Source organism: Carlito syrichta, unplaced genomic scaffold (genome assembly GCF_000164805.1).
Source record: "Carlito syrichta isolate Samal-C Ts95f unplaced genomic scaffold, Tarsius_syrichta-2.0.1 Scaffold304713, whole genome shotgun sequence".
In the NCBI taxonomy this organism is placed as follows: domain Eukaryota; kingdom Metazoa; phylum Chordata; class Mammalia; order Primates; family Tarsiidae; genus Carlito; species Carlito syrichta.
The window spans coordinates 457,123-481,711 of NW_007248809.1; the positions used below are offsets into that span (position 1 = coordinate 457,123).

General features: G+C 49.7%; 1 protein-coding gene and 1 pseudogene across 1 annotated transcript in view; one reads left to right on the forward strand and one right to left on the reverse strand.

Moving 5' to 3' along the window:
- The window catches only part of ITGAE (integrin subunit alpha E), a 59,172-nt gene that overhangs the window by 14,825 nt on the left and 19,758 nt on the right, over nucleotides 1–24,589 (forward strand). Inside the window, exons 3-20 of the mRNA XM_008060746.1 lie at nucleotides 8,679–8,770; nucleotides 9,941–10,008; nucleotides 10,395–10,512; nucleotides 10,691–10,849; nucleotides 11,257–11,372; nucleotides 12,000–12,151; nucleotides 13,306–13,459; nucleotides 14,004–14,154; nucleotides 14,653–14,720; nucleotides 15,769–15,907; nucleotides 16,495–16,637; nucleotides 16,998–17,138; nucleotides 17,774–17,998; nucleotides 19,085–19,215; nucleotides 20,563–20,690; nucleotides 22,558–22,721; nucleotides 23,737–23,865; nucleotides 24,270–24,343. Coding sequence (XP_008058937.1) covers nucleotides 8,679–8,770; nucleotides 9,941–10,008; nucleotides 10,395–10,512; nucleotides 10,691–10,849; nucleotides 11,257–11,372; nucleotides 12,000–12,151; nucleotides 13,306–13,459; nucleotides 14,004–14,154; nucleotides 14,653–14,720; nucleotides 15,769–15,907; nucleotides 16,495–16,637; nucleotides 16,998–17,138; nucleotides 17,774–17,998; nucleotides 19,085–19,215; nucleotides 20,563–20,690; nucleotides 22,558–22,721; nucleotides 23,737–23,865; nucleotides 24,270–24,343 — 2,352 coding nt within the window. The remainder of the gene's footprint in view (nucleotides 1–8,678; nucleotides 8,771–9,940; nucleotides 10,009–10,394; nucleotides 10,513–10,690; nucleotides 10,850–11,256; nucleotides 11,373–11,999; nucleotides 12,152–13,305; nucleotides 13,460–14,003; nucleotides 14,155–14,652; nucleotides 14,721–15,768; nucleotides 15,908–16,494; nucleotides 16,638–16,997; nucleotides 17,139–17,773; nucleotides 17,999–19,084; nucleotides 19,216–20,562; nucleotides 20,691–22,557; nucleotides 22,722–23,736; nucleotides 23,866–24,269; nucleotides 24,344–24,589) is intronic.
- On the reverse strand, nucleotides 39–3,865 carry LOC110595855 (annotated as a pseudogene).

The window sequence follows — 24,589 nt, forward strand, 5'->3', positions numbered from 1 at the left end:
CTCCTTACTTAACTAACCCCTTCTCCTTCGGCTGGAGCTCAACGAGCTAGAGGCAGTGCTGGCGTTGGAGAGTCACAGTGGTATGGCGGTGGCTGCGAAAAACAATAGCATCTCTTAAAATGTGTATACTTTTTTTGTCACCTCCGTATGTACAGTGATCATTCACTTAGCAAGGTATTTATGGAGCACCTACTGTGTGCCAGGCTCTGGAGAGGTACCAGTGAGCAAGGTAAACAAAAATCCCTAGGGCTCAGGGAGGGAGGTAGACAAGAAGCAAATCAGTAAGGTCTGTATTCCATCAGAGGAGGATAATGGTGGTGTACTGATACAGGAGTGTGTCTTCAGTTAGGAGAGGCTCTGAAGGGTCATGAGAACTGAGGTTCATTTCAGTTTCTCCTCTTGTCACCAAAATGACTTTTAGAGCTGTGATGTTTTAAAGCCAGGATCAAGGTTCACGTATCGCATATTGTTGTTATTCATTTTAATCTAAAGCAGTTGTTCCTTCCCTCCCGCCCCCTATTTTCCATGATGGTCATAGGACTTTTTCTGTGCCTGCTCCACTACTGAGCTAGGCTCAAACTCAGCCCCCGACTGGTTACCTCCCTACCCCAGCCCACCCTGACTGCTTTGCATCTGGTTAGTGGCCAAGGGTTTTCTTCATACCCAGCACTCATGAACAAGTGAGCCCAGGGTCCAGAAAGCTTTGGGGCAGAGCCAGATGAGGCACTCAGGGCTCCTGGCTGGGCAGAGCACATGCTCCATTTGATGGAAGAGGGTTGGATGGTGGTGGTGACTCCTGATGCAGCCTCATAGGCCCGGGACTTGGTCCATGACCCTGGCAGCTAAGCAGGCTTGGACCCTGTGATACTGTGAAATATGTAGCTGATATTTTAAGGCCAAATGTATATTTCACAGTATCACAAATAAATACATATTTGGTCCCATTTCATGGCATACAAGTCCTAAAATCCTTATCTCCAAAGTAATAAATGTATTTTTCTTTGGTAATTAGATGACTGATGGCTGGCAGCTCTTAGGTAGCTCAGGATGGGGGCTGGTCACTGGAAAGACCCAGGCAGGATTAGAGGGTTGGGACTTTATAATCTAATTAGAGGGTTGATGGGGGGCCGAGGCTAAGTTCATCACTGCTGGCTAATGATTTAATCAATCATGCCTACATAATGAAGCCTCCATAAAAACCCTAAAAGCCAGGGTTTGGAGAACTTTCAGGTAGCAGAACATGTGGAGGTTCCTGGAAGGTGGTGTATACAGGGAGGGTGTGAAAGCCCTGTCCCCTTCCCCCCACTTTACCATATGCATCCTTTGCATCTATAGCTGTAAAATCCTTTATAATGAACTGGTAAGCATTAGTGTTTCCCTGAGTTCTGTGAGCTGGCAGGAGGCACTTCTGGGTTCCTGCTGCAGATGAACCTAACAAATCTAGGAAACAGATTTGGGATCCTAATATATAGTTGGCCAATCAGAAGCACAACTGCAACAACCTGGGGCTTGTGATTGACATCAGAAGTGGGGGACAATCTTGTGGGACTGAGCCCTCAACCTGTGGGATCTGATGCTGCCTCTAGGTAGACAATGCCAGAATTGAGCTGAACTAGGGACACTCAACTGGAGTCGGCTGCTGAAGGACTACTTACTTGGTGTGTGGGTAAAGCCCTTCCCCATCCGAGGCCACGGAACTATTTTGTGTTGTGAGAGTGCAGGAGAAACTGAGTTTGATTTTTCCTGCGTCATCAGAGACCCCTTTCTGGACCCCGGTTTCCTCATCTGTGCAAGTGAAAAGTCTGGTAACTGTTAGATTTAAGTGGCAACAGCAAGACCATTCATTCATTCATCAGTAAGTATTTATGGAGCATCTGGTCAGTGCCAGGCAATGTTTGGGGAATAAGGTCATGAAGGAAACACAGTCATTGCCCTCATGGGACTCCTTGGCTCATGAGGAAAACAAGTCAGATGATGACAAAAGTGGTGGGAGACGTCCAGGGTATCAGGGGAACATAGAGGAAGGTGTGTCCTTCAGCATCTGCCCTAAGACTTGAGGGATGAGTAGGAGTTGGAGTGAGAGGGATGGGAAAGGGAAGTCCAAGCAGAGAGAGCAGCTTGGCCCAAAGCCTGGATGCTAGCCTGAGTAAGGTCAAGGGACTGAGAAAATGCCCATGACTAAAGCTGAGAGTGATAAAATATAAGACAGGGAGGCAGGTGGTGCTTTGTCACCCAGGCACTGGGGATTTGGAGGGGCCAGAAGCGTTTGAAGCAGGGAGGGAGGTGAAGTGGTCAGAGAGTTTGAGACTGTGGGAAGATGATTAATTAAAGGTCAGTATTTATTGTGTTTTGGGGAAAATTTTTTTTTCATGATCTGTGATTTTTAAAATTATCTTAAGTTTAGTATCACACATAATTTTTAAATTTGTGTATATCTCCTCTACTTTAATCCTTCTAATGAGTTGGCAAAAGCACCATTCCCAATCACACATACATAGTAGTTCCATGGTTTTATGTGTTTTTGGTGGCTGTTTAAAGACAATCCTAAGTTATAACTTAAGTCCGACTTAGATAGTAAAGAGTTCAAAAGTAAAGGTTAACTTGCTACTCTTTCCTGTCACACTAACTTTTAAAAGCACTTGACCTTAAAGATCACCTATAAAAATGGAGAAGCATTAAATAGCCTTTATTTGATATTATACATAAACCACACTAAAAAATGTTTTAATAAGTAAAAGACAGCATTTTTAGATATAGGGAATTCTAATTAGATTGGCATAGTTAAGACCAAAAATATAAAGGTAGACATTGCTACTTTATCTTCAGTCCTTCTTTTAAGAGGCCAACGAACACAAAAAGGATGAGTCTTGCTTGGTTCTGAGACAATGAAGAGATTTCCTCAGTATTTAAATATAGTCGTATAACTAGTTATATAAATCTAAATATAAACCCTATTTCCAATAGATTTTAAGATGACATTCACCATCTTTGTGAAAAATTGAACATCACTAATCAGGTACAATCTTATCCTTAGAAGGGGAAAGCAGTGATAGCATTTACTATATTGAAATTTAAAAAAAGCTCTTATTCACTTAACCGCAAGCCAGTCTTAGTTAAATCAGAACTGTCCAACAAAAATATTCTGTCAGATATTCATGATATGAATTCTGGGGTAAGAGATCAATTAAATTATGGTACACATAAAAAAAGTCATGAGACATTTTTGTTTTGTAATAAATAAGACAATGGCCAATTATTACTCATTAGCAGCTTTTTTTTTTTTTTTTTGAGTCGGAGTCTCACTCCGTCGCCCAGACTGGAGTGCAGCGGCCGCTCCCGGCCGCCGCAGCCTCGACCTGCTGGGCTCCGGCGATCCTTCCGCCTCAGCCTTCCGAGTGGCCGGAACTACAGGCATGCGCTACCACGCCCGGCTGATTTTTTGATTTATTGTAGAGATGAGGTCTCGCTGCCCAGGCGGGTCTCGAACCCGCGGGCTCAGGCAATCCACTCACCTCAGCCTCCCAAAGGCGCGGGATTACAGGCTGAGGCACCGAGCCCGGCTCATTAGCAGCTTTTTTGAGATAAGCTACCAAGTCTGCCTTTTCTCCCTTCTTTTTAATGCTGACGAAGATCATTTTTGTTCCAGGCATGTACTTCTTGGGATTCTCCAAATCAGGGTATCTTCTCCCCAGGTGATGCTTTTGTTCTCATTGGCATCTGTGTAAGAGAATCCAGCAGCCTGACCTGTCTTCTGCCCGAAGAGACCATGGAGATTTGGTCTAGTCTTAGGCTTGCCTCCCTTTTCCACGGTGTGACACTGGGCACACTTCTGAACAAAAATCTTGCCTTTCTCAACATCACCCATATTTAATTCTCTCTTTCACTGCTGGCACTAGAAAGGTTCCCGCTCAGATGCCAGATGTCCCGCTTTCTTGGGAAAATTTTTATTAATATGTGCCACACAGAAAAATGCACACATAATAAGCATGCAGCTCAATGAATGTCCACAAAGTGCATCACCTGTGTAATCAACATCCAAATCAAGAGGACTTTAGGAACCTCACATAAGCCCCCTCTAGGCCCTGTGCATCTTTCCAGACACATTCCTTGTCAAGAGTATCCTCCACCTGACTTTCATTTTCATAGATAACTTTTGCCTGTTGCTGGACTTAATGTAAATGAGGCCTTCACGGGGCACAGTGGGTCATACCTGTAAACCCAGCACTTAGGGTGGCCCAGGTGGGAGGCTTGAGCCCAGGAGTTTGAGACCAACCTAGGCAACATAGTAAGCCTTTGTCTCTACAACATTTTTTTTTTAAAGTCAGGCTTTGTGGTGTGCATCTATAGTCCCAGCTATTTGAGAGGCTGGGGTGAAAGGATCGCCTGAACCTAGGAGGTCGAGGCTGCAGTGAGCTGTGATTGTGCCACTGCACTTCAGTGTGGCTGACAGAGACTCCAACTCAATACAGTTTGTGCTCTATATTGGGCTCCTCTTGCTCAACATAAAGTTTATGAATTTTCTCTATGGTATTGCCTGAGGCAATAATGCTACTTCTGGCTGCTAGAGTTTTCCACTGTGTGAACAGTATTGATAATGGGCATTTGGGCAGCTTCCATGGGCCGTTATGAACTCCACTGCTGTGTACTTTCTTTTGATGGATGAGTGTACTTATTTTTACTGGGCATGTGCCCAGGAGTAGAATTGCTAGGTCATGGGTTGTACATGGGTTCAGCATTCAGTTTTCCAAACTGTTTGCCGTGCATGAGCAGATTTCAGTCTGAATTATTTGTGACCATCTCCTACCCAGTTCCCTTCCACCAATACCCCAGTGGGCTTTGCCCCTACCAGTTCCAGGCCTTGCAGACTTTGATGCCCCCTCCCTCGGAAGCCTAAAGGCCAAGGTGCACGAGGGGAGTTGGAAGTCCCAGGTGCAGAGGGTTCTGAGACCACCAAGGGGTGAGGAAGAGCCCAGATGGGCTCTTGAAAACCTCCCCAAACACCTGCTGCAGCAAAGGGGGGCTCACAGGTTTGAATATGCTGGGGAGGAGGATGTGGTGGGAGGCACTTCTGGGTTCCTGCTGCAGATAATTGAGCCTGAGACCACAGGGCTGCTGCATGTGGCAGGAAATGCACTGAATGGCTGACCCAGGCCATAGCCAAAGGAAGGGGCTGGGCTCCTGCTTGAGGATGGCATGTCCCTTTCCTTCACACTGTTTCTCCATAAAATACGACAGACCAGGCTGGCAGCATCATGGGCTTTGGCTGTCACAGTGTGTATGGGTGGGTAAAGCAGGCCCTCCCCCTGGGAGACATGAGAATAGACTCCGAGAATAGGGATAGGTTAGATCTGGCAGGAAATGGGCAAGGCATTCCAGGACTGCCCCTGGCCCAGTGTAATAGGCCCCAGGAGCTGTCAGCTTGTGGCCAGTCCTCTGTCAGAGCTGGTCAGTCAGTGTTTGGTTGGTTTGTTAGCCACTTGGTTCCTGGACCATGAGTGGTAAAAGCTATGGAGAGCAGAGGCAGCTCAGTTGGGGTCCCAGGCTACATAATTGCATGATTGTGATATGAGTGATACTCTTGGGGGTCTGCAGTGCACAGCCTGCACAGCTGTATGTGGCGGTCTCTTGGGAATCTATGGTCTAGGTGGGAAGAAAAGATGGGGTGGGGTCCAAGAGTCAGGGCTAGTGGAGGGCCTAGCAGGGATCAAGTTGTACCTTCCTTTGGGAAGGCTTCCTGAGGAGCTGGTGTTTGTGATGATTGCTCTACAGCAGAAAGAGTTGAAAGGCATTGCAGGCAGAGGGAACAAAGGATGAAAGAGGAAGGAGAATGGAGGCTGTTCCAGGCCTGCATCTATCCCAGCAAAATGTGTTCTGGGGTGGAGCCCAGTTCTGAGCCTACCCTTCATGGTGGAGCAGGGTACAATGTGCTGGGCTTGGGAATGAGGCTCAGGCTGGTCAGGGGTCTGGGGAGAGAGGTGGAATTGCTGAGAAAATGACCTAATTCAGGGGCTTATCTGCAAAGCTCACATAGAAGAGCAGATCTGAGCTGCACCCAGCCCTCTGGCATTCAGCTCTGCCCCAGATTAGCCCCCTCAGCTGTTGCCTGGGCTGTCTTTCTGCTCTGTGCCAGACGTTGTTCCAAGTCCTGGGAATGACATGGTGAACAAGATAGACAAGATCCGTGGGGAACTTACTGTCTAGTGGGGGAGTCAGATAATAAGCAGGTTAAACAAACAAGATACTATCAGATAGTGACAAGTTCTGAGAAGGAAATAAAACAGGGTGATGTGAAGCAGAGTAAATGGGTTATGAGGCGGGGGTGGTTAGAGAGAGCATTTATGAGAAGGTAACAGTTAACCTAGGCTGAGGAATGGAAATAAACCCTTGGGGAGAGTGGGAGGCGCGGGTTTCAGGCAGAGGGAACAGACAGGTGGAGGGCCTGAGGCAGAAAAGTCCTGGCAACTGGCTGTCCAGGACCTGAGGCTGCCACTGATGGAAGGCACATGGTATAAAGTACATGAGTAAACAAAAAAACCAAATAAACCCCACAAAATAATAGGAGGCAAATATCATACATAGACCAGGAAGGTAGTGGCCACAGGGAAAGTGGGAAATCTCTGGAAGAGATGGTCTCTAGATATAATTTGGAGAGAGAACAAGCAGGGTTGACTGGTGGATTGGATGTGGGGATGAGCAAAAAACGGAAGCAGGGATGCTCTCCCGGGCTTCAGAACTGAGTAACTGGTGATGCCATTCATTGTGGTGGGGAAGGCAAGAAGGAGCAGTCTTGGGAGGACAAGACCATGAGTTCTGTTTGTTTCCTATTGTTGCTGTAACAAGTTACCAAAAATTTAGTGGCTTACAATAATACAAATTCATTGTCTTATGGTTCTGGAGGTCAGAAGTCTGAGACAGGTCCTCTGGGCCAAAATCAAGTTGTCTGCAGGGCTGTGTTCCTTCTGGAAGCTCTTGGGAAGAATCTGTTTTCTTGCCTTTTTCAACTTCTAGATGCTACCCACATTCCTCGACTGTGGCCCCTTTCTCCAACTTAAAGCCTTCAATATAGCATTTTCAAATCTGTCTCTGACTCTGATACTCCTGCCTGCCTCATAAGGACTCTTGTTATTATATTGGGCCCACCCAGATAATCCAACATAATCCTCCCATCTCAAGAACCTTAATGTAATCACATCTACAAAGTCCCTTTGGCCATAAATGGTACCGTATTCACAGGTTCTGGGGATTAGGATGTGTACATCTCTGGGGGGCTATTTTTCTGCTTACCAAACCATGCTGGTGTAACATCTGGTGGGGAGATGCTGGGGCTGCAGAGGGAAAGGTGGGAACTTCAGCATTTATGGGTGTGTTGAAGCTGTGGAATTGGGAGGGATCATGAGGGAAAGCGTGCTAACAAGGAAGATAAGGACCAAGCCCAGGACTCTGGTGACACTTAGAGGTCAGATGGTGAAGAAGCCAACAAAGGAGACTGAGAAGGAGTAACAAGAGAGAAAGGCAACATCCAGACGAAAGTGTTTCGAGAAGAGACGGTTACTTGTCCAGAGCTGCTGAGAGATTGAGGAAGATGAGGACAAAAAGGGGTCCATTGGGTCGGTGACCTTGACAAGAGCTGAGCCAGAGTGTGATGTCAACTTGGGGTGAATTCACTTGGGAGCAGGTAGACACACACACACACACACACACACACACACACACACACACACACACACACACAAGTGTAGACTTTGTTACTATAAACCATGTGTATATGTGAATATATTTCATAATTTTAAGCAACATAGAGTGATAGAGCTGAGGAAGTGGAGACATTACCCTATTTCTGCTTCCTGTTCTGTGCTCTCTAGTCTGTCCCCCCATCCACTGTAGCCATTTCATGACCTTTTGAAAGCATAGACTAACCATGTACTTCTTTTTTGTAAAGTCCTCCATGGCTTCCTCCTGCCCTTAGCAGAAAGACCTTGAAATTGGTTCATTGTTAACACCAAGTAGGGGCCCCTTCCTCACCAGCCCCTACTTACAACCCCAGAAGCTCACTCTCTCGAGGCAGCTCCGTGTTCCCTGGGCAGCATGGATAGTGAGAACGTTGAACAACATTGGACTCTCTGCTGTCTCCTTGGTGTGGGCTTGGGGTGGGGACAAGAAGTTTGCAATCAGGAATCACATCTCCTGAGGCTGCCTTCATCAGATGAAGGTGCCCACCCCCAGACCTCCAGTTCTGACAGACCCATAGGATAGGGGTACTGGTATGTTCCTCTCAGGAACTGATGTCACTAAGGCAGCCACCAGGAAGCCAGCACCGCCTCCAACAGAACCAATTCGGCTGCTGGTGGTTTCTTGGTTCTTCCAACCTCTTCCCCCACAGGAGAACAGAAGTTTTACTTATCACCATTATCACCTCCACTTCTGTTAGGGTGGGCGGCAGGCAGAGAGGGTTTGCATTTAACCATTTCCTGCCTGGTGCCGTGCAGAAGTAGAGGTTTAGCAGATGCCCTCCCCGTAATGCAGTCAGTGGGACTGGGCTGGAAATCTGTCTGCCTTTCCATAGCCTACCAGACAGGGAGCCTATGAGCATGTGGGCCTGGATTGGGAACACTGCCTGGGCAGGCAGGGAAAAGGGGATCATCAGCCAGCTCAGTCTTGCTGTCTACCCTCCTCCTCAGGCTCCTGGTCACCAGCCCCAGAACCAGTAGAACACCAGGGCCTCTGCATCGATGTTCTCTCATCCAGGATGAGATCCTTTGCCAACCTGTAGGTAAGTCAGCTCCAACTCGTAGGGATCTTACTAGGAATCTACTCATCTCAGCCCAAACCATTCCAACTCTAGCCTCACTTAATCTAGCCCATCTACCCCTAGGCCCCAACACCACCCACAGCAAGACTTCCATCCCAGTGCTCAATCCCATCGCAACCCTATCCTAATCCCCAGCCCACCTTTCCTGATACAATCCTAGCAACAGAAATGGCATCTAAAATGTGTTCAGTGCCTGGCCCTCTGCTAAGTGCTTCATTCACTCTTAGTCCTCAAATGTCTTTTGGTTGCCAGTGTGATAAAAGTCACACTTCTCGTGTTGGTGGCTGGTTCCAAACCTTAACCCATCCCAACACAACCCATCACACCTCAATGGAATTCAAGCCCACTGATTCCAGTCTAACTGTAGCCATCCTAGCATTTGGCATGGGACTTGGCACATATTAGGCACTCAATAAATGAATGAATGAATGAATGAACCTGATTCCCTCATTAACCAAACTCTCCCCATCCCATCTAATGCAACTCAAGTCATATATTTATTGCCAGCCTCTTGGCTATATAAGCAGAATCTTTGTCTCTGTGGGAGGCACTGAATTGAACAGAATCAGTCTCTGCCCAGATGAATTCAGCAGGGGGACTGAGTAATTCTGTGACTCAAAAATAAGACAGTATCTTAAGGCCCACAATGGGGCAGAAGAGAAAGGAGCTACCACTTCGGCCCCTGGGGCTGTGGGCAGTGAGGCCAGAGGGTACCTTGGTCCACATAGCCAGTCCCACAGCATCTTGTACACTTCCCTGGTACTGTACAAACCCACCAGATGGTGCTTCTCCACCTGCCTCCCTACTATACCAGAAGCCCCTTGAAGAAAAGCCCTGGGTTTCAGTCATTTCTAGATGCCTATCACCATGGGTCACAAAGCTGGGCAAAGAGCTGACATCAAGGGACATTTATTAGATGAGTCAGTAAATGAGCCCTAGAGATAGGAACTTTGCCCTGGGAGATTCCAGGCCTGACCTTGAAGGCCCTCTTTTCTAGCCTTCTAGAGGCTACTGTGAATGGCCAACAGTTCTTCATGGGGTCCTAACCAAGGTGGCTCTGTGCCCTCTGACCTTGGCTCTGGGTTTGCATCCCAATGTCTTTCTCTCCTTACCTGGGTTTAACTGTTTCAGAGCACATCCCCATCCCAAAGGGGAGGCACCGGGGAGTGACAGTTGTCCGGAACCACCACGGTGTTTTGGTGAGTAGGCCTGGGCGGGAGGATGGAGGGCATGAGGGAAGCTGGCACTAACCCCTGTGGTTGACTCTGGTGTTGATGCCAGTTCTGACTGGATGTTAGTCCCAGGGCTAAGCCCAGCTGTCTCTCTGGTGCTGACCTCAGAGTTGACTGCTGCTCTGGCCACCTATGCTGATTCCAGGGCTTACCCAGGTATTCCATGTGACCTAGGATACCCATACAGGTCCTGACTTCAACTTTGACCCCAGCACTGACTCCTACCCCTGGCGAGGGGAGAGCTAGGTATTCCTGTGTCCCTTGCCCGGTTGAGTTCTGGACAATAGTATAGCTATAGCTAGGGAACGTGGGGGTGACACAGCCTTTCCCTTCCCTTTCTTCTTCTCCCCCAGATATGCATTCAAGTACTGGCCCAGAGGCCCCACAGCCTCAGCTCAGAACTCACAGGCACCTGTAGCCTCCTGGCTCCTGACCTCCGTCCCCAGGCCCAGGCCAACTTCTTCGACCTTGGTAAGGATTGGACACTTACTGGCCATGGAAAAAGGCCCGAAGTAGAACAAGGCAGGCTCGAGGTCCTCCATGAAAGAATCAGGGCAGAGCCTTAGGCAAGCAAGTTTGCTTAAGGTGAATATAGAGGCTTTCTGACTCTCACCTCTTCCATGTGTGTGTGTGTATTTTTTTTTTAAAGAAAATCTCCTGGATCCAGATGCACATGTGGACGCTGGAGACTGCTACAGGAACAAAGAAGGGAGCATGGGACAGAATAAGAACACAGCCAGGTGGCGTCGGGCTCTGGAGAAGACAGAAGAGGAAGAGGAGGAGGAAGGAGAAGAAGAGGATGCTGCTGGTGAGAAGAGGCAGACCTGGATTGTTCCCGGAGTCTGTTAGAGTCCCTAGGCTGGCAGCCTCCAAGGGCGAGGGGTGGGCCAGTCAGAGAGATGGGGAGCCGTGGCTGGATTCTACATCCTGGCCAGTCTCAGCTCTGCACCCTCTGTCTTACAGATGGGGAAACTTAGTCTCAGCAAGTGAGAGTGATGGGAATGACTCCCACAGCATGTCAGAGCATGAGAAGGTTCTAGCTTTCTCTTTGCCTCTGAGACAAGAGCTTCATTATGGGGAGCTTTCCTTATTTCTTCCCTGAACTGAGCCTTCAGGGCTTGAATAGGAGAGTGTGTCTCATAGGGAATGACATGCTGCCCACACATCTGCCCCAAATTCCAGGCCCACTCCTGACCTGTTTGTTTTCTTGGCCAGGCACTGAGATCGCCATCATCCTGGATGGCTCAGGAAGCATTGATACTCAAGACTTCCAGATAGCTAAAGAGTTCATTTCCAACATGATGAAGAACTTCTATGAGAAGTGTTTTGAGGTGGGTTTCCCTAAGGACTCGTCTCATATAGTTTATAACCTATCTATTGCTGAGTACACACTGCCTCAAAACAACAATCACTTTATTTGCTCACAGTTCTGTAGGTCAGATATTTGGGCTGGACTCAGCTGGGTGGTTCTTGAGTCAGTCTTGTCTGGAGGTATCCTGCACTGCAGGAATCTGGATGCTTGACTGGGGCTCTGTGTCCTAGGATGACCTTCCTCATTTGTCTGGGCCATGTGTCCTCTTAAGCCAGCCCAACCTTTTCATGGCAGCAGCATTCCAAGAGGCAAGACCCAATGCATGCAAGCAACTTTTCAAGTCTCTAATTGCATCACGTTTGCTGATGTCCTGTTGCCCAAAGCAAGTCACATGGCCATTCCTATAGTCAGTGTGGAGGGGGACTACATAAGGAGTCAGGGAGAGGTCTGTGGTTCACTGTGAGCCGTTATAGTCACACTCTTCTCTATCCCAACTTGCTTAGAGATTTCTCTCTGCCTTAGCATCTCCTTCTGCAGCAATAAGGTAGAATGAGTGCTTCCAGGGGGAGCCATCTCAGGGGCAAGAGGGCCTTGGTCATGGCAACTCTGCCAACCTTTTCTCCCACCTGCACCTTTCTCCCTGCAGTGCAGCTTTGCCCTGGTGCAGTATGGGGAAGTGATCCAGACTGAATTTGATCTTCGGGACAGCCAGGATGAGATGGCCTCCCTTGCCAGAGTCCAGAACATCACTCAAGTGGGAAATGTCACCAAGACTGCCTCGGCCATACAATACGTCTTGTGAGTGTGAGGACAGCAGGAATTACCTGAGCATCTGCTGGATGCCAGTCAGTGGCCACTCCCAGAATCTCTGTGGCATCATATCTGGAGAAAGTGACTGGGCAGAACTGTGAGAGGAGGGGACCAATGGTCTAATGTTTCCCTGGCTGAGAGGGAATGTGAGGGATGACATCCCAGGGCTGTCCTCCAAAGATTTCCTCTCGTGAGAGTTGGTAGAGCACCGAGTGTTCAGAAGACAGGCTGCCTGGTTCAAATTCCAGCTCCAGGCTGGGCGCAGTGGCTCATGCCTGTAATCCCAGTACTTTGGGAGGTGGAGGCTAGAGGATTGCCTGAGCCCAGGGGTTTGAGAACAGCTTGGGCAACTTGGCGAGACCTCATCTCTACAATAAAGTAAAAAAAATTAGCTGGGTATGGTGGCATGCACCTGTAATTCCAGCTACTTGTAAGGCTGAGGCGGAAGGATCACCTGAGCCCAGCAGGTTGAGGGGCCATGAGCATGCCACTGCATTCCAGCCTGGGTGACAGAGTGAGACTCCAACTCAAAAAAAAAAAAGAAAAAGAAAAAGAAAAAAGAAAAAAAGAATGACTGAGGCAGAAAGATAACCTGAGCCCAGCTGATCGAGGCTACGGTGGCCGTAAGCATGCCATTGCACTCCAGCCTGGGTGACAGAATGAGACTTCGACCAAACAAAAAAAAACAAAAACAAATTCCAGCTCCAGTTTGTATTTATGTAACCTTGGGCAAGTTCTCTATCCTCTCTGTGCTTCAATTTCCTCACATTTAAAGTGAGAATAATAATATTATTTGCCTCATAGATTTTGTGAGGACTAGATGGGTTAAAATATATATGGTGCTTACAACAGTGCCTGGCACATAATACGTGCTATGTACATACTATCTTCCTGCACACACACAAAAGGAATAGATGCAATGCCATTAGCACCTTTCTGTTGGGAGCAGTGAGGAGCAAGAACACCTGTGTTGCAGCCCTATCTCTACCCAGCCTTTCTGTGTGACTTAAGGGACATTATACCCTTTTTGAGCCTCGTGGGAGTGTTGTGAATCTCATTCTGACACAGGTCAGCGAATACAATTTCCCCCAGAGCTCATCACTCCTCTGCAAAGTTCTCTTCATTTACTCTCCCATGCTTAGAGACAACATCTTCACGCCAAGCCGCGGCTCCAGAAAAAAGGCTTCCAAGATCATGGTGGTGCTCACTGATGGTGACATATTCCAGGACCCCCTCAACCTCACAGCTGTCATCAACTCTCCCAAAATGCAGGGTGTTGAGCGCTTTGCTATTGGGGTAAGAGCCAGGAGCTGAGAGCCATCTCCTGACCCTGTGCAGCTTGGGGTAGGGAGGAGCCAGGGTTCTTGATAGAGGTTCCTGTAAGCAGTTTACCCATCCCCTGCTCTATTCACAAACACTCCTCCCCACACGCCACCTTCAGGTCATCCCACAGAGGGCTCATTTCCCCATGGTGACCACAGATTACTGGCCAAATAGTGGTGGGAGAGCCCACTGTAAAGACATCGGGGGAGGTTCTTGGAGGAGGTGATGCTGAGCTGAGTTCTGCCAGACAAACAGGAGTAGCTGGCCTAGGGCACAGGGGAGATGGGAAGTGCTCTGCAGGCAGAAGGAACAGCATGTGCAGAGATGTGTGTGTGTGTGTGTGTGTGTGTGTGTGTGTGTGTGTGTGTGTGTTTGTGTGTGTGTGTGTGTATGTGGGCGGTGGGGTGGGGTGGGGTGGGGGTGGCTTTGTTCTCTCCCTGGGCCTGCAAACCCTAGGGCTTGAGGAAGCCAGTTACCACTCACAGTGCTGACCTGCTGACCCAGGGCCTCTGTATAGGTGGGAAATGCGTTTGATAAAGTTGGGACTGACAGAGAACTGAAGCTGATTGCCTCGGACCCTGATGAGACCCATGCTTTCAAGGTGACCAACTACACAGCGCTAAATGGGCTGCTGAGCAAACTGCAGCACAACATCATCCGCACGGAAGGTGAGGTTTGGTTTCCCTGGGCCCTGGCTGCCCTGTGGCAGCCTCCTCAGCTTTCAGCAGAAGGTCTGAGCCATGTGCTCAAGCCCTACCTCTATCCTCCCTCCGTACTCTGAGCAACTCCCAACACCTCTCTGAGCCTCAGCTTTCCATCTTTAAAAAGACAATATCCCCAGCCCTCCTCACATCCCATAATCTCCATGAAACTCTGATGAACTGAACTGGTGCTGGAGAAACAAGGATGACTGAGGCACAGTTCCTTTCTCCCAGGAGCTCACAGATGACAAAACTGAGGCCCAGAAAAAGGGAGTGGCTTGCCCAAGCCTACTCAGCTAGTATTTGCTCAAGGAGAACCCAGGTCTCTAATCTCAGCCTTGTGCTCTTCCTGTGATACCAAGCATTGTGCCCTCTGGGAGTGAAACCAAGCTGGACCATTCCTGGGTTGGCTTCTCCCTTCACATCAGCCCACAGCAGTGTCTCCCTGTGCTTCTTGGCTTTCAGGCACAGTTGGAGAGGCCCTTCACTACCAGCTGGCACAGATTGGCTTCAGCGCCCAGATCTTGGATGAGGTACGTGGCCGTCTTAGTGCCAGGCAGGTAGGTCCATTTACGAACCCCAGTGACACCTAGGATGCAGGGACTCAGGCCTATGCACAGGGCTCTGCCCTCCCTGTGGTGATGCCTCTGAAGGAGCCAGGGTAGGATACAGGGAACCATTTCTGCTTACTCACCTTCACCTGGACCATTGAGATAGACAAAAGGATGTCCAAATTTATTACAGGAGGAGATTTTGTTCTGTATGCTCCAACACCAAATCTTTCCCTTGGATACAGACTGGTGAAACAGGATTTGGCTTGGGTCAGCTTGCCAGCCAAGTTGCTTACTTTTCTGGGAGGACCACACTGTTCCCAACAGGGAGGGAGAGATAGCAGGGTGAGGACTCGGTCCCTGTGTATGGTGGAAGCACGGTTCCACTTTTACTCAATGCAGGTGGCCTTGTGTGCCAGGCCCAGGTTGGGCTGCCTGAGGAGGAGATGAGCACTATATTGCTCAATCATATTTCTTTAAAATGCTCAACATCGGTCAGGTGCAGTGGCTCACACCTATAATCCCAGCACTTTGTGAGGCAGAGATGAGAGGATAGCCTGAGCCCACAGGTTTGAGACCAGCCTGGGCAACTTGGCGAGAACTCATCTCTACAATAAATCAAAAAATTAGCGGTAGTGGTGGCGCTTGCCTGTAGTTCCAGCTACTTGGAAGGCTGAGGTGGAAGGATCACCTGAGCCCAGCAGGTCAAGGCTGCGGTGGCTGTGAGCATGCCACTGCCCTCCAGCCTGGACGACAGAGTGAGACTTGGATTCAAGAAAATAAAATAACAAAATAAAATACTCAACATCTGGGCCACATCGGCTTCTGGAGGCAGGGCTGTCTGACAGGGTCGTGGGTACAAGGCAGGAACCCAGTATTTGCCTTCTCAACCTGCCTGCATCTCTGGCTCCGCGGGCATGGGCCGCTGAACGTCCGCCTTTTCCCTGCAAGGTTCGCTGCAGATCCGCCGCACCGTCGGGAGACCCCGTCTCCCTTCTCCTCATTTGGGCCCTGTCCCGGTCCCCTGCAGGGAGAGGTGCTGCTCGGCGCCGTTGGGGCCTTTGACTGGTCTGGAGGCGTGCTGCTCTACAACACGCGCAGCCGCCGCGGCCGCTTCCTGAACCAGACGGCTGTCAAGGACGCGGAGGCTGTGCAGTACGGCTACCTGGGTGAGGGCGGGGCCTGCGGGCTACCTAGGCGGGGCGGAGCCGAGACTGGGACATTAAGGCTGCACTTAGGTTTCCAAGCGGGCGTGTCCTGGCCGGTCCCACGGGCTGAAGGGCGGGGCCTGGGCGGGCGAGGTGGGACGGCGCCCCGGGTGGCTGCCTACGGGAGGGCGGGTTTCTCCATTAACAACAGTGATGGGCGTCCTCTCACCCTTCATTGGGTCCTCGTGGAGTGTGTGTGTGTGTGTGTGTGTGTGTGTGTGTGTGTGTGTGTGTGTGTGTGTGTGATGCACATGGGTAGTGAATGTGTGTGAATGTGTGAATGTGTATTTTGAGCGAAGCAGTATGTGACAATGTATATATGTGTGTATCACATCTGTGTAGTGGGGCACATGTGTAACTGGCCACAGTGGAAAGTGGGAGCCCTACCTGGTGCACTCCCCTGATGTTTTAAATGCCGATTTTTTTAAATGTTGAGAAAGTCTCTCCTATTTTGCCCCCGACCCTGGGCCACTCTGACTGGGAAGGTGAGGGCCAAGGGAGTGGCCAGGTAGGAGCTCCCGTTCACAGGCACACCACTCCCGCTCCAGGTTACTCAGTGGCAGTGCTGCACAAGGCCTGTGGCCTTTCCTACGTCGCAGGGGCTCCACGGCGCAAGCTTCGAGGGGCGGTGTTTGAGCTCCAGAAGGAGAGCAGAGAGGCCAGCTTCCTGCCAGTACTGGAGGGGGAGCAGGTACCTGCTGGGAAGGCCTCCACCCCTTTGTATCAGATGGGGGATCTGGAGGCCCTATGGGAAAGGACAGTGTGTGGGGGCCCAACCTGGGCAAAGCTCAGGCTCCTGGGTAGAACTCAGTGGCTCTGCCCAGGCTCTGTGTGTCTGATTGCCAGGTGGTTTCCCCCATTGTGGGAGACCAGGCGGCTCACCCAATCTCCTCTCCCCTATCACTCTCCCCATCAAGTGTTACTCTAAGTGAGCAAATTGATATGGAACAACCCAAATTTGGTGGTCAAGGAAGAGCATGGGCAGGGATCTAGCCGTGCTGAGGGGTGGGGAAGGAGGCTCTTCGTGAGCTGAGTTCCTCTTGGGCTGTAGATGGGGTCCTATTTTGGCTCTGAGCTGTGCCCTGTGGACATCAACATGGATGGGACCACGGACCTCTTGCTGGTGGCTGCTCCATTTTACCACGTTCATAGAGAAGAAGGCAGAGTCTACGTGTACCGTTTGCATGAGCAGGTGGGAAGTCTCTATCTTCATGAGCTTGCGAAAGCTATGGCTACTCAGCCTGGCCCAGAGGAGATGGAGGCTGGGAGTGCCCTGGCCCTACCTTGTACCAGTGGGCAGTGGGGGGGGAGCAGGAGGGGGGTGGCTGCTGGTAGGGCAGCTGCCCCACTCCCGCCCCTTCTCACCCAAGGGCAGTTGTGGACGGTAACATCCCTTATAGTTGTCCGGTTGACAAAGCCCATTTTGTCACTTGTTTCTCATATTAACTATGGGAGGCAGCTGTCACTTCCATTTGATGGTGGGGAAGCTGAGGCTCAGAGAACCTCAGTGATGTTGAGACTTGCTCAAATTTACCTAGCAAGTACGTGACAGAGCTAAGACCAGAATCCAGGCCTCCCAGTTGCCAGTCCACCACCCCTATCTGTAGGAGTAGAAGGGGGCAGCCTTCTGAACTTCAAGGCAGGAGGACCCCAGCTTTCCCACGGGCTCATTGTGCTACCTTGGGAAGTTCCCTCACCTTTCCTGTGCCTCAGACTCCCTACTGGAGAATCTGAATCCACAAGTCCAGTGAGTGTGCCCCTTGAGAAGCAATGGGACAGACGCCAGTGCCCCTTTCTTGAGGGCTGAGCTGCTTGTTTGCTTTACAGGATGGTTCCTTCTCCTTGGCACACACGCTGAGTGGGCATCCTGGGTTCACTGATGCCCGCTTTGGCTTTGCCATGGCAACTGTGGGGGATATCAGTCAAGATAAGTTCACAGATGTGGCCATCGGGGCTCCCCTGGAGGGTTTTGGGGCAGATGATGGTGCTGGCTTTGGCAGCGTGTACATCTACAATGGACGCTGGGATGGCCTCTCTGCCAGCCCCTCTCAGGTGACTCATGGGCTCTCTCCTGCTTCTTTTCTGGGGCTCTGACCTCCCCCAGATATGATGACCTGAGCCCCAAGTCAGCTCCAGCACTCAGTGCTGGGCAGGCCTGAGGGGGTTGGGAAGGAAAGAGGTCATTTAGGCTGGTGGGAGGGTCCAGGCCAGGGCCTCATCCTAGACCCTTCGGGTGAGAGGAGGGGTTGTGACAATATCTGTTTACTTCCCCAATCTATATCTCCCTCCTTCTGTGGACCTGCCTTGGGTCCCTCCTTCCTCTCTTTCTGTCTCTCCTCTGGCTCCTGTCCCCCGCTCCCCAAACCTTCCCTGCCTTAACTCTCATCCCCTGGGGCTCCATTGCCTGCTTCTCACACTAGAGCTACTGTAGGCACTTGCACCTGCCTCTGGCTGCCCCTGAACACCTCCACCTGGATGGGCCGCAGCCTGCTTACTCTCATGCTGCCCAACTGTGAGCATCCTCTCCCCCCAAGACCTGCCATTCCTCTGATACCTCGTGACCCTTCAGCCCCCACACCAGAAACCTGGGATAGTTCCAGCATGCTGACATCCTGCACAGCCTGTCAGTTCCCATGTTCTTATGAGTCCAGCTATCTCACAAATCCAGTCCCTCCTCTTCATACCTACCACCATTCTCTCCACTCTGGCCTTGTCATCTTGCCCTTGGGCTCCCACTCTGCTCCAGCTTTCTCCATCTTTCCATCTTCCACCCTGCCCTTTCAGTCACTTCTTCAAAAAAGCCTTTGCTGATACTTCTATCCCCCCGGCCTGCCCCAAATCAAGCCTTCTTGCACCCAAATCCCCTCCCACTACCGCCACTGGCCTCTGGCTGTTCTTCAGAAGACCTTGCTCTTTTCCCATCTCTCGTTCACTCTCCCCTATCAAGTCCTACCTGCCCTTCAAGGCTCCATTCAAACGCCACTTCCTCTGGGAAACCTTGCCCCCTCTTTCCTGTTTCTAGATTGAGGCCTCCCTGGGTAGAGGATGACTGACATTACTGATTGAAATACAGCACAAAAGGCCCCCCTTTTCTTCTCCCCCCCACCCTTCCCCCATGCCTTGTGTTTCTCCCTGCAGCGCATCAGAGCCTCAGCGGTGGCGCCTGGACTCCGGTACTTCGGCATGTCCATAGCTGGTGGCTTAGATTTCAGTGGCGATGGCCTTGCTGACATCACCGTGGGCACCCTGGGCCGGGCAGCTGTGCTCCGGTAGGGCTCTGCCCTGCTTTCTGGGGTCCCAGGCCCTAGCCTCATCCACTTGTCCAACCCTAGATGGCCCATGCAAACAGCAGGCACTGAAGTGGGGAGTAAGCACAGTGGTTAAGGGCAAAGGCTCTGGAGTCTGGCCATCTAGGGTTGAACCTCAGCTTTCATGGGTGTGCTGTTGGATAGGTTATTTAATTCCATGTCCCAACTTTCTTAAGTGGGAAAAGCACCTACCTCACAGAGTTATGAGGCTTGTGTGAGTGAATAGTATTTAGCACAGTACTCAGTGATGGCTACTGTTATGGATTTCAGTGCTCCATCTCTAGGTGAAGTATCAAGTCCCATGGCTATAAATAAGCTGATGGAGCACCTGTCTGCCTCTCCTCTCCACCCAACTCCAGACTCACTGTCTATTCAGCACCCCTCAAAGGCTTCTTGAAGTGAACATGTCTAAGAATTGAGCTCTTGTGTTCACCCACCTCCATTCCCCTATACCTGCCCTTCCCTCAGGCTTCTGATCCCAGCAGTCGCACCATCCTCCACCTGGAGATTCAGGGCAAAAACCTTGGAGGCAGCCTTGATTGCTCTTTTTCCTTCTCTTGCCACCCCATCAACAAGTTCTTGCTGGCTCTTTCACCAAAATATTTCCTAGCACAAGACTGTCATCTCTTGTCTGGACCATACCCACAGCAATTGTTCCTGCTTCCACTCCCTGTGCTCCCATCTTCCTACAGCCACCAGCGTGACCCCTTTACTCTGCTGCCTAGAACCTCTCAATGGCTCCCACTTGGAACAAAAATCCAAACTCCTCACCATGGCTTACAGGGTTCTTTCTGACCTGGCCCTGCCCAGCCCTCCATTCATATCTCCTGATATTGCCCTGTGTGTCACTAATTATGCTCCAGTCACACTGATCTTTGTGCTCCTCAAATCAAGCTTGTTCCTGCCACAGGCCCTTGCATTAGCTGTGCTTTCTGCCTGGAATGCTCTTCCCCAGATCTTCACATAGCTAGTTCTTTCTTGTTAATAGACCTCAAATGAAATGCCTCCTTATTAGTTAGACCATCTCTGACCACCCAGTCTAAGTAGCTTTCAGTCCCTATTACCTTATCCTATTTTATTTGATCATAGAATTACCAGTACATAGCATTTCACCTATTTATGTGCTTGTTGTCCACTTTCCCACCAGAGCAGGGGCTTGTCTCTTTCTTTGCTGTATTCTGGAGACTCAGAGCAGCACCTGCATATTGGAGATGTTCAATATCCATTGAATGCATGTATGCATTGGCCAAGCACTGACTCAGAAGCCCTATGGTCACTTCTCATGGTCCTCTTTGCTGTCTTGTTTAGTTCACGACCTGTGGTTCACCTGAAGGTGTCCATGACCTTCAACCCCAGTGCACTGCCCATTGGCTTCAACAGCACCGTGGATGCACACCTGTGTTTTGAAATCAGCTCTGCAATAGCTGCTGAGTCAGGTAATTGGCAGTCTAGCTGACTCCCCAGGGTTATGGTCATTCGTTTTTGGCTTCTGTGAGGCACAGGGAAAGAGGACTGGGGTAGGTGGTGGATGGGAATCGGTATGAGATTCTGGTGCTTGAAATCTCTCATTAGAGCTTAGCTTCTTTGTCATTAGGCTCTGTTGAATGTACACGGCCAGGCTGGGTGTCGTGGCTTGCCTGTAATCCCAGGACTTTGGGAGGCCAAGGCAAGAGAATTGCTTGAGCCCAGGAGTTTGAGACCAGCCTAGACAACATGGCAAGATCTTGTCTCTACAATAAATTTTTAAAAAGTTATCTGGGTGTGGTGGCATGTACCTGTAGTCTCAGCTGCTTAAGAGGCTAAGGCAGAAGGATCATCTGAGCCCAGGAGGTCAAGGCTGTGGTGAGCTGTGATCATGCTACTGCACTCTAGCCTGGGCAACAGTAAAACTACAACTCAAAAAAAAAAAAAGAAAGAAAAGAAAAAAATGCTCCAGAAGAGGGTGGTCTGATGTTACACCCACACTCTGGAGGGGTTTATCTGATTCTGTTGGGAAGAGGGGCATTGGATGCCTTCCTCACAGTTTGAAGCATCAAGTTTCTGAAGACTCAGAAAAAGGCAGCCATTTCTTCATCTCTGTCTACTGTGCCTGTCTGTACATGTGTGTAGGGGCTTCTGAGAAATGCTGCCCTCTTTCTCTTATTTACATCTTCCCTTCCCTCCTCGCCAGGTCTCCTGGCCTGGGTGGGATTTGATAACCTTCTGAAGGCCTAGCATTTCTTCCCATCCCCTTACCTGATACTGTTTCCAGAAAGGAGAGGATGGGCTTGGCTTTCACAGCCCAGGTGTTTGCTGTCAACCCAAGTTCTCCCCTCTAGAACAATTCCTCAGCAACAGCCCCCAAAGTTTAATCTCTCAGTAACAATCCCTGAGGTGATTCTCTGCTTCCTGTGGGCCAGAGAGCAGTCTTATGAAGTGGGGTGGCTTTACTGCAGAAGGAGACTATTGTTAATTATAGGGGTAGAAAATGATAGACCTATCGCTTCTAGGACACAGAAACTGTTGGGCTGTGTGACAAAGGATGGTGTCTTTCCCTAGCTGGACCCAGTTTCTGTTCTGTACAGTAAGAGAGTTGGCCCAGGAACCTCCAAGGTGCTTCTAGCTCTGCCATCCTTGGGTTTTACTCTATGGTTTCTCTTTCTCTCTTCAGTATCTATTTCTCCTCTTCATTATTTTCTCACTCAATCCCAACTTCCTTCCTTAGCCCTCTTGCCCTAAGAAAGGTTGTCAGTGCTGGGAATGTGCAGTTCTGGGTTTGGGGCTGGTGCAGTGAGGGACCTGGGCCAGGTGCTAGAAGACAATAAGAAAAGCATATTTTTTTTGAGTTGGAGTCTCACTGTGTCACCCAGGTTTGAGTGCAGTGGCATGCTCCTGGGCACCGCAGCCTCAACCTGCTGGACTCAGGCAACCCTTCTGCCTCAGCCTTCCAAGTAGCCAGAACTATAGGTGTGTGCTACCACGCCCAGCTAACTTTTTGATTTATTGTAGACACGAGGTCTCACCATGTTGCCCAGGCTGGTTTCAAGCCCACGGGCTCAAGCAATCCTCTCGCCTCGGCCTCCCAAAGTGCTGGGATTACAGGTATGAGCCACTGGGTCTGGTCAAGAAAAGCATGTTTGAAATGAAGAAGAAACTCAGGAGTCCAGCCCCAGGGAAGTGCCTGAGTGGGGACACAGTTCAGGAGGGACTTGCACAGAACTGGGGCAGGCTAGGCTTCTGCATGCAATCTGGGGTTCCTACCTGAGGCTCCTTGTGGGCTCACCCATCCCCACCTCCTCAGGATGCTCTGGTCTCCATTCCCAGGCCTCAGAGAGACATCTCTCAACTTCACATTGGACGTGGATGTGGGGAAGCAGAGGAAAAGGCTGCAGTGTTCTGGCAGGATCCCCTGTCTGAGCTACCTTAGAGAGTGGAGCAATGGGTCCAGTCTCTGTGAGCAACTCCTGCTCACCCCCACAGAGGGAGAGGTGAGTGAGGAGTTTAGACGGCAGCCCAGAGGAGTCTGTGTCACTGATAAAAGACTTGAGGTGCATGCAGTGAAGGATACATGCTCATACATACAAACAAGGTGATTAGAATAATCATAACTGACCAGGAACCACATAATAGGATGGGAGGTAGAGGTGCTCTAATTGCTGACATTTTTTTCGGCAGTAAATTAGGAATAACAATCTCTCCTGATAACAGTGTGACTGTGGGCCTGAATATGAATCAGCATCATAAAAACTGAACAAGTAAAAGGGTAGAAATAAAGATAGTAATTGTCATCTAGAAAGGTTTATTCATGGCAAAAGATGCCAAGAGACATGAAAATATATATATTTGTCGAGACTCAGAGCCTAACATGATCTAAACTTTGGACCTATAAGGATCATATATTCCAATAAACAAACTCACGAATTATGCTTCAACTAAACATTTGTTCCCAAAATGACTGTTAATTGGATTAAGAGTTTCCAGCAAGTCTATGGCCTTCCTTAAGTAGAGGCTTAATGATATTCTCCACCAGAGAATCATGCTCACTGACTCTCATGTGTTCAAAGCTCTCATTATAGCAGAATGGTGCATTTGAGCAAAGAGAATAGCAAATGGTGTCCTAAGCAATCTCTCTTTTCTGTTTTTACCTCTCCTAATATGTACTACTTTGAGAAAGACCTTTGTCAGCACAGATGTGACCATGACTCTTCCTCTCTGCATAAAGTTCTTAACCCTTGATGGCTAGAATCCCTTTGTGATTGGGGCAAGAACCATAAGGAACGATGAGATCCAAGGCCATAGCAAATCAAAGGAGATTTCTCCAAAGTTCTTGGCTGCTTGAAGGAAATTTCCCTTCAGCCTTATTTGGAAGATGCTTAGGACTTCTGGCTCACCAGTTTCATCATTTATTTCTTCTTACTACTACATCAAAGTTAGAAGTATTCTCCTTGTTATCTTCTCCCCCCACATATAAGTCTAACCTTGCCTTTCGTGGTGCCCCTGCAGCTCTGTGAAGAGGACTGCTTTTCCAATATCAGTGTCAGGATCAGCTACCAACTCCAGACCCCTGAGGGATGGAGGGATCATCCCTACCCCATCCTGGACCACTATGCTGAGCCTTCTGCCATTTTCCAGGTAACTCTCCCCACAGTTAGGACCCAGCCCTTCTGAGGCCCTTCCCACAAAAAGCACCCGCTCTCCTAATCTCAAAGGATGTTAGAATTGGGAAGAGAGGTCTTCAGATAGTGGTTGGGCCCCTCACTGTGCAAATGGGGAAATTGAGCCCCTGAGAAATTGAGCCCCTAAGGTGGCATGCGCCTGTGGTTCCAGCTACTTGGAAGGTTGAGGCGGAAGGATCGCCTGAGCCCAGGAGGTAGAGGCTGCAGTGGCAATGAGTGTGCCACTGTACTCCAGCCTGGGTGACAGAATGGGACACCAACTCAACAAAACAAAACAAAACAAAGGAGAAGACCATGCCACAGGGCTGCTGGGAAAGATGAGTCCTTGGGCTGATCCTGACCATCTTTGTCTGGTTACAGCTGCCCTACGAGAAGGACTGCAAGAATAAGCTGCTTTGTGTCGCTGAATTATACCTGGCTACCACCATCTCTCAGTGAGTTGGATCCAGTCAACATAGTTTCCTACAATTAACTTCCTCTTGAACGCTTACCTGGGCAGTTTCCTCATCAGGATCCTTTGCACACTCCATTTCCCTTTCTCCCATGGCCCACAAAGGGCTTCTGCATTGTCTCATTATGTCCTCAACCACCCCTTGAAGGGAGGCAAGACAGAGACTTAGATCCTCACCTTTTTTTTTTTTTTTTTTTTGAGTTGGAGTCTCACTCTGTTGCCCAGACTG